Genomic DNA, 12,290 nt, shown 5'->3' on the forward strand with positions numbered 1-12,290 from the left:
ACCGAGATATGCTAGCAGATAATTAACTAATCTGTAGTTGCGCTTATTTTCAAAATAAACAGTAGGCTCTTAGCCAATGAGAAGGCACGCAGTAAGTACAATGTATAATAATTTTATTTGTAAGTATATAAATTTATTTTTTGAAAAAGATATCTTGCGAACGGACTTGCAAGGAAAACAAAAAAATTCATGCACAGAGTTATTAGTCACTATAATAAATTAAGGATGGCTGAGGATATAAGCATGAATGGGAAAGAAAAACTTGAAAAATTTAGCAAAAAAATTCCAGAGGCAGAAAACATGACGTAGCTAAGCTAATCCTTGATTAACCCCCTCGCCAGTAGAAATGATTGTGAGGAAGTAGCCTGGTCAAAAGAAGGGAGCCGCAAGGCAGCACGGGAGGTAACCATGACAACCCGGTTGCGGGGAGGGGCAACACCGTCAAGGGTGATAACACGTCATGGGTGATAGATTACTCCTTAAGGTGATTCCCTGGTTTTGCACTGCACATCTCTTCCTGCGCATAACAAGATGGCCGCCAAAAAGAGCATGTGAAGTAACATTATTAAAATGAAGTTGACTGAAGAGAAACGCAATTGGAATTTTTGCTTGCGGTTGTTTCTTGCCGAGGTGAGACTCAATGTGTTGGGAATGTGCATAATGTAAGCAGTACGCGTGTTGCTGAGTTCGACTTCCTCACGGAGAACCTCGATAGTGGATGTTTAACTTGTGCTTACTCACTTTGATTTTCATTTAAACGCTTTCTTTATCACATTCTGTCCTAAATGTGATATCTCGATATAAATTCTGTAAAAACGGATTTTTTAATACTTTTTCCCCTTTCACATACATTCTATTTTGAAACTCGCCCCAGTCCTCTCTCAAAAATCAGAGAAAATGCATTTGGTGCGCCCTTTCTGCAGCTCTACCACAAAAACGAGTATGGTGACCCCCATTTTTTATTTCATGATTTTAATAAGGACAGTTCTTCCTTTCGATGAGAAAAAAATTGGCACAAATCTATGTTCAGTTTTTTGGCAATTTTACTAAATTGTACGGATTGAGCTATCACGGGTCGAATAGTGCGTGTCCAATTTAATTCTACTTTGGAGCGTAAAGTAAAAACAAGGGCATTAAAAGGCATTTTTCTGGTACGTAAGTGGATAAAAAATACATTAAAGTCAAATTCTGTGCGATACCACATGCATCATCGAAAAAATCTCTCCTTTTTGTCTAGTTTTGGGCTGCGCGCGGTTTTTGTCAAAGGGTCCAAAACAGCCGTATTTGTCAGCATTGTGACGTCAAAACGAGCACAGTGACCCCCACTTTTTATTACTTTTTTATCATCTTCTTGACTTGTTACATCACTGTACCAAGTTTCATCTGCAATCTATGTTAGGTTCTTTTACTAAGATATCACCTTAATTTTGGCACGAAATTTCAGCGTTAATTTATAATTTCACTTGTGAAATTACAAAATTGCCACGGCAACGTTCCGTACGTCTCAGTGCCAAGATGGCGTAGAAAATTCAAAATGTTATGAATGAAGATGTCAGGGCAGGGCATTTTAAGACGCTTTAGAAAACCTGAACACACGAAAGAGCACATCAAGAACAATTCTAACAAGTGTTTTGTCGCAAAACTTTTGAACTTAAGCCAAATTTTAAGCTCTAAACCTTTCAGTGTGTGGAGGTCTCGGTAAGATAAATAGGATTTGCCACATAAAATCACTCTTCCTAAGCTAACTTATTCTAAGAATTAGTCAATAGGGCTGTGGATACTTTTGACCACATCTAGTGAGGACGTCACATTTACACCCGGAAGGACAAGTAAGGATGCCACGCTGCACCATTCTCTGCAAGAACAAACAATTAACAATTATTAGAGGAGGGAGAGAAAAGTTGTGTTTCGTCAGTTACGATCATTTACGAACAAATCAATTATTGGTCTATGCCAAGGGCGGACGTAGCAAATAATTGATCTGTGAGACAATAAGAAACCATTATTTTTTTTTTTTTCAAACCAAGCGCACTAGTTGTTTTATCATTCAATCGGTACGCTTTGTTTGCTTTGTAATTTACTCGATCTTGATGCCAAAAACCCAAATTACGCTTTCGAAGTTAGGGAATGCGCAGTCAATTTTTTTTCCTCCTTCATTTATTCGCTTTTGCCAAGTCTTTTTTTCTGTCCCTGGGCATTAACAGTGCTTTATTTTTAGCAGGAAGAGGTTTTCGCAAAATCCCCGAAGTTCAAGAAGTGCATTTCAAGGCATTTCAGTGGGCTTGTGAAACAAGAGTTTCATTGGAATATTTTCTAGTTAAAGTTACATTATTTGTTGCCCATTTTCTCGTTTATGTGTTTCACTGAACGGTGCTTGTTTGGGTATGGTTTTGCAAAGATCTTGTTCCCCTGCACAAGTTAAGTGTCAAAGTTGACAATGACCATCCTTGTTCCCATGACTTCTCTCTCTTGCTTCAAGAAAGAAAGATTGTCTCTCGGAGCAAGAGAGAGAACACTGGAAACGAGGTTGGACAATGACCGTTAAACTGATGACGTCATGAGTGGTAAAAGGGACGTGGTTACACACGGGCGCCCTCTGGCGGTTGAAGGGTGTGCAGAAAGTTCGCTCAATTTCTTTTAACTTGGCTCTGTGACCTTACCATTTTTGGCTCTGTGACCTTACCTTTTTTGGTCAGCGGTTGTCATGCGAGCATGGCGTGCTTTTCTCAGCTCCGTTAATTTTACTTTTATAGTTAACTTTTTTCGTGCTTTTTCGTTGTCTCTTATTTACCTACTGTACCAGAATGTAAACTGCTAAGATGGAGCAAGAAAAAACTAAAATGGAGGCGATGTTGAGATCCATTTTGGATGAAATCTTAGAATCCAAACTGACGGCCATCTTGTCATCCATCTTGTAAAAGTTTGGAATAACCTTGATGAAAGTATTAAACACCTCCCCTTTAAATCCTTTAAAAACAAAGTCATGTTATAACATGACTTTGTTTAAACATCTTACAGTCTTACTGTTCGTGAGTCTTTTTTTTTTTTCTTTTTCATTTTTTTCCTTTTATCTATGTACTAATTCCTTGTTTGTTCTAGCTTTAGTGCCAACCTACCTCCTATGCCAGAACATTATTTAGCTTTACTCAGCTCGATTAGTTTTTTAGTTATTCTGAGTAAATGTTACCTTTTTTTGTATTAATATATTATATTGTAAATTAAGTTAACTTTTATTTAATTGGTAATAAAGCTTATGTTACATTTTTTTACCAGTAGTAGACAATACATTTGACCAATCAGGTCAGGACAATTATAAGTTGCTCGATAAATCTAGCATAACGACTCACCTTGTGTTGAGTATCCATCATCATCGCGAACTCTTTGCTATCAGGAGTTAGTTCTGACTGATAATTCCAAAATGAACCAGCTCCAACAATGGCACTGGGCCAAATCTGAAATTTCATATATATTATATATATACCTGGTTTTTTGAAAACCGGGCTACTAAAAAATGTCAGTCTCTCGCACTGATTGTTAATTTGATGGCCCTTGTTACTTGAAAAGTAAAATCTCACCTCAAAAAGAAATTATTGAATACATGAGCTTCCATTTGATAGAATCATCTGTCTTGAAAGTAACAAAAGTGAAGTTTTCCTCATTAATCTGGAAAATAAGGCATTTTAAGAAGCAATTTTTAGTGTCGGTGTCACCGATTGCAAAGCCAATTCCCCAGTTCACCCCATTTTTAATTGAAGCTGGTCTCCCAAAAACAATCTAAGCCAACACTGCTCAACAATACCAAGTCCTAAAACCAGCAGTTCAACTGCTTGCTGACTAGGAACATTATCAACAGAGTGGGTCATTGCTTGCATGCAAACAGCACAAACAAACTGCATAAGAGTGCAAAAACACATCAAACTTTACAACAACCCCACTCCCCTGGAATTTAACCAGGCTACCCCAAATGCATACCAGACGATAGCCCCTTGTCTGTGCAACAATATAGCACCCAGCCAGACACAACCCCGCCTTAATTTGAGTGAGACATTGACCTTTGAAAGACAGGGGTAGCCCCGGTACAAAAACTCAGCGAATCCTCCCTCTAGCACAAAGCATAGTCTTTACAACAACCCTACCCCCCTGGAATTTAATCAGGCTACCCCAAATGCATACCACATGATAGCCCTGTATCTGTGCAACAACATGACACCCAGCCAGACACAACCCCCCCTTAATTTGAGGGAGACATTGAGCTTTGAAAGACAGGGGTAAGCCCAGGTACAAAAACCCAGCGAATCTGCACTCTAGCACAAAGCATAGTCTTTACAACAACCCCACCCCCCTGGAATTTAACCAGGCTACCCCAAATGCATACCACATGATAGCCCCATATCTGTGCAACAACATGACACTTAGTTTGACGGAAGCCCCCCTCAAAAAATATTATCTGGGCCAACGGGGGCAACAGCCCGTCCCTACGGGACGGACTGTTGCCCCCCTCGTGCAAGTTTTCTGGAATTTGCACTGATTTCTGTCACTTCCAGGAAGTTATTTGAAGCCCATGGTTAAGAGGTGAGGGTGGTTAGTCCTGAAGAGCGAGATTGTTATTTTTACACTAAAAGTATCAGGGCTTTAAGCAAATTAAGTTTTGAAAGATTGCCTGCAATGTGCTGGACTTGACTTAAGATTTCAGGCAACCCGGTTTTCAAAACTCCAGGTAGATATATATATTCATATATCGGAGTGTCCCCCCACATATAAGTTCCAGGCAGTAAAACGCCATAGAAAGGCCCTTTGGAACAAACCATCTCAACTAATTTGGTCACCCATTGTTGTCAAAATGAACAGAAAACGATGCACATTGCTGTTTCCAGTGTGCACGGAATTAAGTCTCCACCAGATTTCTGGATTTAATACCATCTAATGAAAACTAAAACAAGAGATTTGAAGAGTTAGTTCCATGTATCATTATTCTGGAATATAGTTAATTGAACTTGCTAAAGAGAACCAGCGTGGCAAACCTGGCGAGCTTGTCCCCTGGAATCAGGCCCTGATACAGAGGGTCTTTAATAGGTTTTTTGGGATGTGGGATTTCTCTTATTCGAAGGCCGGGACTCGGGATTTTAAAGCAAAAAGGGGGTAAGATTTGGGAGGTAAGTGTGTGTGTGTGGGTGTGTGTGTGTGTGTGTGGGGGGGGGGCTTATATCCGGATGTCTTTTGTTGTTTACAGGTAAATTGGCCTGTAACTGGGGGAACTTGTAAGTGGGGGGAGAGGGGGCTTATATCTAGGGAGGGGGATTCATGGCCAGATGTATCGTTTTGCTGTTGTTTTACAGGTAAATGGACCTGTAACTAGGGGAACCTATACGTGGGGGAAGGGGGGCTTATAACCGGATGTATTGTTTTTTTTTTACAGGGAAATGGGACGGTAACTCAGTGGGGGCGCTTTTCAGTTGGGGTGGGGGGAGGCTCATAAGAGAAAATTTACTGTATTTACAACCAGAGATACTTACAATTCCACTCACTGACTCAGTAAACTGTGAATCGCTCCCGGGTCCAAACATCCACCATGCATCAGGTTTTCCTCGCTTGTACAGAAAGAACTGATCTACAAAGCAGTAATCATCAGTCCACATGGCCATCTCACCACCCAGAACAAATGTCATGTCATCTGGATTTAACTTCAAAATAATGCAAACATTTAGGGGAGCTGGAATTTCATCCCTCCCCATAAATGCCTACTCAACCAAGTGGTACCAGGGGGTACTGGAATACACAGGATATAAACTATTCAACATGACCATGTGCCGCTGTGAAGGGAATGGTTTTCAAACAGTTTAGTCTGGAATAGGGTAATTAGAAATCAGGGAGTTCTTGCCATTTTGGTTGGTTGCTTATGAAAGCTTCGACTGTACTTTGAATACTCACAGTTTGCTCTGCACACTGAATCTACACCAGTCCAATATATGCAAGTGAAGCATATTTAACTTCACAAAGCTCATGCCGTCCAAAATGTTCTTCACAAGCTCAAAGGGAAAATACCAGGAGTACGCCTGTAAAAAAAAAATATACAATTAATAGCAACAAAACCTTTTAACCACCACTGAATTATAAATTATTGAGAGATGAATGCATGGTGCTTACCCAGTGTCTAACATAAGGTCCCTGTGCACATAAAATTATTGCGGTTGGTCATCAATATTGACTGTACTGTTTATCAAATTTCCATCTACAATCAATTGAGAAAAGGTTTCAATTCCATACCTGTAAGAGGATTCAGAATCAATTTCACACTTTCAGTATCTTCTAAATTGAAGGGTATTTAGATCCGCCTTCAAGATTTGCCTATCCTACTCTGGATTTCAACTTGACCTGCAGAACAGGGTTTTAACCTAGAAGTGAGGAAGTGGCTGGGATGGGGGTTTGGTGGATAATGCTATATGTGGGATATATAGTTGTCATAATTATATAGGTATCAGGCATTCTCTTTTTCCCTCTCTTCTCACAAAAATAAAACGCTCGATCAGACCTGACGAGCCGAAATTAATAAAAATGGGTTGAAAAATTTTAATAGTGAATGATTGTATTTAAAGTAATTTACCTGGATTTTTATATACCTTTATTATGTTTTGGAACCCAACTTTCACCCCGGCCCTCTTCTTGGGAGTGATGGGATATGCGCGCTTCTTATTTTCGCTTTGCTCGTTGTAAATACGTCCCCACTACGTATACTATCTGAGAGCTTGGCACAGGCTAGAGTAGCTGGAACTTTACGAGCTAAAACGGAACGAAAAATTTGGATCACATATTCGGGTCTTCCCTCCCCGCCAAGGGACGTTACTGGTAAGAACGTTTTGATTCATTTTGCTGAAAAGAATTATCAAATATCATTATATAATGTTTTCTAATTCTTGCAACTGTAAACGGGTTAATAGCTGTATAAAATCAGCCTCTACAAGTGAGACACGTTCACACTAGACTAAAGGATTCTGCGGGACTACATACATTTGTGTGAAACTATTTCAGACATTTATACCCTGTTTTAGATGGTTTTAGATTGTTTGCGAGTGGTTGTAGATGTTTTTGAGAGGGTTGTAGATGGTTGTAGGTGGTTGTTGAACTTTTTGAGGTGGTTTTAGGTGGTTTTAGGTGGTTGTAAATGGTTTTAGGTGGTTTTAGGCGGTTTTAGGTCGTTCCATGTTTTATGTAACTACGCATTCGCAGCTGGTTTTCTTTACGCTGAGATAGGTGTCCTCCTTTTATTCTGTTTGCCTTTTATTTCTCCTAAACGGTAAGATTTTGCGTTCACGATTTCCTCACACAGCATCACAGCTGCATCAGCTGTATAATTTCTTCTGCACAGAAATGGCTTTGTTTTAATCCTACACTTTTCAGATGAAACCAAATTTTCAACTCCAGGATTGTATCAACGTTATTTCAATAACGAATACAGGGTGGTGTTATGAATTTTTTGTAGAACTTTACTTCCGGGAAAGTAACAAGGTCTCTTTCACTTTTTACTGTGGAAGTTAAGGGCGAGACATCGTGTTCTATATTTGGCAAGCATGTACTTTGTTAAGAATGTTTGAGGTGATAACATTGACCAACATTGTCTTTTGAGGTGATGCAACATAACGAATGGGAGCTTTTCTCGAGGCCATTGACTTTTAGCGATCCCTCAGTTATATTATTTATAAAGGAGCTGCTTTAATTTAGGGATGTCACCATTAGAAAGAAGGATAGGAGGTTGGGGAGCGGCAAACGGATTAGTATAAGAAAAAAATCTCCACACGCACCATGATCAAAAAATCTGTTCGAGGAGGAAAAACAGACTTCCTTAGGGATTGAGAGGAAACTTTCATAGACCCAACCAAACATCCCACCCAGCCCCTCTACTTTCCTAATGGTTTATCCCTTATATCACCCCATGTAACAGAATCCAGAATCTGGGAAAAATTTGCCTGTGGAATCCGGAATCCTGGGTTTTGGAGTCTGGAGTACAGCTCAAAGAATCCGGACTCCCACTAGCAATTAGAATTCAGAGTCCAAGTTCTACTGACAAAGACTGGAATCGAGTACCTGGAATCCGGAATCCGTGACGTGGAATCCAGAATCCCAGACTACCTTAAATTACCTTACATGGGGTGACTTATAGGTTGGCTTGTTGAACTGCTTCTACTTGATCCCAACACGTTGCTTGATACAATGTTTAGTTTCTGATGTTACCTTCAGATAAGTAATGTTGTATTAAACCTGAGGAAAACGAGATGTTTACTGTGATTACTGATCTCTTTGATGCCTTAAGCCATTTTAAAACAACTTCTCCTCGGACTGGAATAGTCAATATTTGATAAACAAACCACTCCCACCTCAGAGGCGCTAAACATTTTCGATTCTAGGACGTTTTTTACATATTTTAAGGCAAGTTTCTGATTCTGTCATCACCCCACTTGGTAAATCGGTTTTCAAGCAAGAAAACCCAACTTTCAAGCAGAAGCTTGATAAAAACCATTTGACCTTGTTTGCCATACAACGTCACAAGAAGCATAAAAGCACCAAAAACTCATTCCATTATATTTTCAAAGAGTACCATGGTAGTGGTTCACAACTTTGCCACGGGTATCTGGGCAGCCAAATGACTCAGTAAAACAAAAACGTGTTCAAACCAATTTTCCCCATCCAGGGATGTACCTATGAAACAGCAAAGGAAACTTTTGTCCTTATTTATCAAAACTAGAATTTCATCGCAAATCCAAGCAATCTTGCCACTTTCAATTGAAGCAGCACCAATCTAGAAAGTCGATCGTCTCATATCGGATTGGTTTCTGTGCAACTCTTCGTTGCAGTTTGATCAGGTAACAGGTATTCGAAACCGCGGCGTTAATAAAAGAGTAGGAGGGAGGACTGAAACCCAGAAAAACGGATTTAATTATTAAGTGCACCGTAATTTTAGGGAGTTATTATAACTCCAAAAATGGAGTAAAAATTTTAGGTACAGGATAACCCCTTTTTTGGGGTTATTTTAACTCCTAATTTAACTCCGGATTTGGGGTCATTTTTACTCCTGAAAAAGAGTTCTTTTTACTCCCAGTCTGGAGTTAAAGTAACTCCACGAAAAATAACTCCACTGTAAGGAGTTAAATTAGCCCCACTAGGGGAGTTATTATAACTCCCTGAAAATTACAGTGTGGAAGTAAGGATTGGGAATTATTTCGCCAATCCCTCTCGGCCAACTACTTTATTTTTTTACATAACCTGAGTACATATAAATGATTATAAGATTATAGTTTATGCAATTATTATTTGCACATTATAAGTTACAAGATGATAAGATCACCATATTTGTCACTTTTAACTAATATTAACTTGTACCAGTATCTTGGATTAGCTAAAATAGTTGTTAAAAATGATTGAAAAATAGTTATAATTATTTAGGTAAACTGTATACTGTAACTTGTTTTCTATCAGCCTTATAGAGGAAGGTGGTGACTGGGATCGCCGTAACAGGCTCAAAGTGTACCAGGGAATCTACTTTTTATCCATCCGCGACTTCAAATCAGCTGCTGATAACTTCCTAGACAGTATATCTACTTTCACATCATATGAGCAGATGGTTACAAGACGTTTGTTACGTATACCGTACTTGCAAGTATGATTGCGCCAGAGAGGGTTGACCTAAGACAAAAGGTTGGTTAACAGTCAGCATCTTAATATATTTACTTAGACTCAATTCTGAAGTTATGAAATTTAATCTTCATTTCTAGTATTATCATAATACAGTCTCTTAAAGCAACCACCTATCCAAAACACCAAAGATTTCCAAGTCAAAACCTTACAGTTGGAACCTCTCGTAAATAATTGATTCCTGTACGCAACTGTGACCCCATTTTTGGCTGGCAGTTTAAATAATTTTCCATTCATTAATCCTTTAAACCTCTTGTAAGCAACCACTTGACACAGGATCTGATCTCTCTCTTCAATGTGTGTACTACAACTGTAGCTATGCTACTTTTATTTAGAGAAAAAGAAGAACTATTAGCAACAACAATGAACTTAACATATTGCAACTTACATTGCTGTACAAATAACAGATACATGTACAATGATAATGTTGTTTCTCATCTGTACCAGTTTTTGACAAAAATGTGTATTTTAATCGGTAGCACTAAAACACGGCATTCAGAATCCGGAAACGAATCACGGAAATGAAAATGGAAACGGTATACGGATTCCGTGAAAGAAGGTTCCAAGCGATCGATTTGAAAAAAAAATATATCAGCAATAGCAATAAATAATTAAACAGATAAAAAAACGACATACAGTACTGTAAATGAATAAATTAATGGAGTAGAGGAGACTGCTGTATCACTGGAGGAGTCCATTCCGGTGAAAAGACTCTTGATAAGGGGTGGCGAATGGTACCTCGAAAAACGTGGGTCTCGGAAAATTTTAACAGGACCTCGAAATCTCGGAAGCGTTTTTAACAAGTCTCGAAGTCTCGTTTTTGCATGGTTTGTTTTTACTTTTTTTGAGTCTCGAAACTTTTTACCAAAGAGCCTCGGACTCGGATTTCTAACTAGGGTCTCGGCGTCTCGGCGAGTCTCGGATTTTACTATTTGCCACCCCTTTGATACAACTTCCGGCAATAAATGCAAATTCTCATAGGATAGCAAAGCGAGGAGAAAAACGCCACTGACAAAAACTAGTTCCTTAAGAAAAAGGTAAGTTATATGGAGACAGACTTCGTTTAAATCGACAGAGGCATCGTTTATATAACTGAAAGGCGTCGCCGTCAAGTTTTTCCTGAGTGTCTTTTCTAGGTTGTCTTCAACAGTTTTCAGTTTTATTTATCACTACAACTTGCTCAAAAGAACCATGGAATTGTGGAGGCCAAAGAGAAGAGAGAATTGTGCATGCATTTGCTTGATTCCGCAACTGATTACATCAAAATAATGTGCCATGTTTAATAAGCCTCTTCAACAAAAATATGGACGTCAACGTAAACTCAATTACCGGTACACCAGTATTCCATCAGTATTCAGCTTGGCGAAAAAGTTGAACTTATTGCTAAAACACCAGAACTGTGGTCACGTCACGTGTGGGTCATGTGTTGAGTATTCAGTTTGGGGACAATCACGTGGCGTGGTCTGGGGCCAACTACTACTATTCTTGACATTTAGCTACAAAGGTAATTAATATTTAACTGTATTATTCAACCCATAAACTCGCGAATAAAGATAACTCGTAAAATTACTTTCATCGGCCTTGCAGTGCAATAACCCACACTACGGCAAACCTTATATCCAGACACAATAACAAGAAAATATTTAAGGGAACTGCCAAGAAAACTAAAACAAATTCTCTTTGGATTGTACTAACTTAGGCAGTGTAAAATTCTTTAATTTTCTATCATTGATATTTGATTCCGTATTCCATTTCCATTTTCGTTTCTGGATTCCGGATTCCGTGTTTTAGTGCTGCCGTATTTTAATAGTTTATCAAAGTTAGTTGTTGACTTGTGGTATTAAAACCACTTTCTACTTTGCAAATGACAAAGATATTTTCATGTTTAGGTTGTGAATGGTGCTAAAATCCTAGAAGTTCTTCATCAGTTGCCAGTTGTAAACCAATTCCTGACATCCATATACAACTGCCACTATGCTGATTTTTTTGTAGTCTTGGGTAGGAAAGCTCTACTTTTTTTTTAATTCCCTCTATAAAAATTAAATTAAACCCATGGGGAAAGTGCCTTGTAAACCTGAAGGGAACCACAAGCGAGCCAGGACAGTAACCATGACAACCATTTGAGTGGCACCCACCAGGCACCACCCTAGATACTTATCAAAAAACATCTAGAGCGAAGGAAGGGCTGGGAGCAAAGGAGGCTAAAGCTACATGTACTGCGCGTGAAAGCAACGTGAGCGAAGTGATTGACCCTAGCGAAAGCACTGTAAAGCTGCTAAAGCCCAAGACCACCCTACTTATAATATGATTGGTGACGATTGCCTGGTGTTTAATCTCGCCTAAATTGTAGTCAGCCAAATAGTATTTTGCTGGTGTCACTATAGCTTGCATACTTACAGGCAAATCCTATGGTGTACAGATAAAGATCAATAATGATGATGATGTATTTTCTCTCTCTGCAGCACAAGTAGAAGATTTTCTCAAACAAGATCACTTGCTCTATCCACACTGTAGATACTATATCAGGGAGATGAGAATACACGCTTATACACCCGGCTGTTGGAGTCATACCGCAGTCTCACATTGCAGTACATGGCTAATGCATT

General features: G+C 39.0%; 1 protein-coding gene and 1 pseudogene across 1 annotated transcript in view; one reads left to right on the forward strand and one right to left on the reverse strand.

Moving 5' to 3' along the window:
- Nucleotides 1-378: 378 nt before the first annotated feature.
- LOC140922561 (uncharacterized) overlaps nt 379-12,290 on the reverse strand; it is a 48,488-nt gene continuing 36,576 nt past the window's right edge. The window contains exons 12-13 of the mRNA XM_073372537.1: nt 1,421-1,855; nt 379-478 (exon numbers count right to left, since the gene is read on the reverse strand). Of these exons, the coding sequence (XP_073228638.1) occupies nt 1,763-1,855 (93 nt within the window). The 3' untranslated portion in view covers nt 379-478; nt 1,421-1,762. The remainder of the gene's footprint in view (nt 479-1,420; nt 1,856-12,290) is intronic.
- The window catches only part of LOC140923519 (26S proteasome non-ATPase regulatory subunit 6-like), a 15,947-nt pseudogene continuing 6,094 nt past the window's right edge, over nt 2,438-12,290 (forward strand).

Source organism: Porites lutea, chromosome 13 (assembly GCF_958299795.1).
Source record: "Porites lutea chromosome 13, jaPorLute2.1, whole genome shotgun sequence".
Lineage (NCBI taxonomy): Eukaryota > Metazoa > Cnidaria > Anthozoa > Scleractinia > Poritidae > Porites > Porites lutea.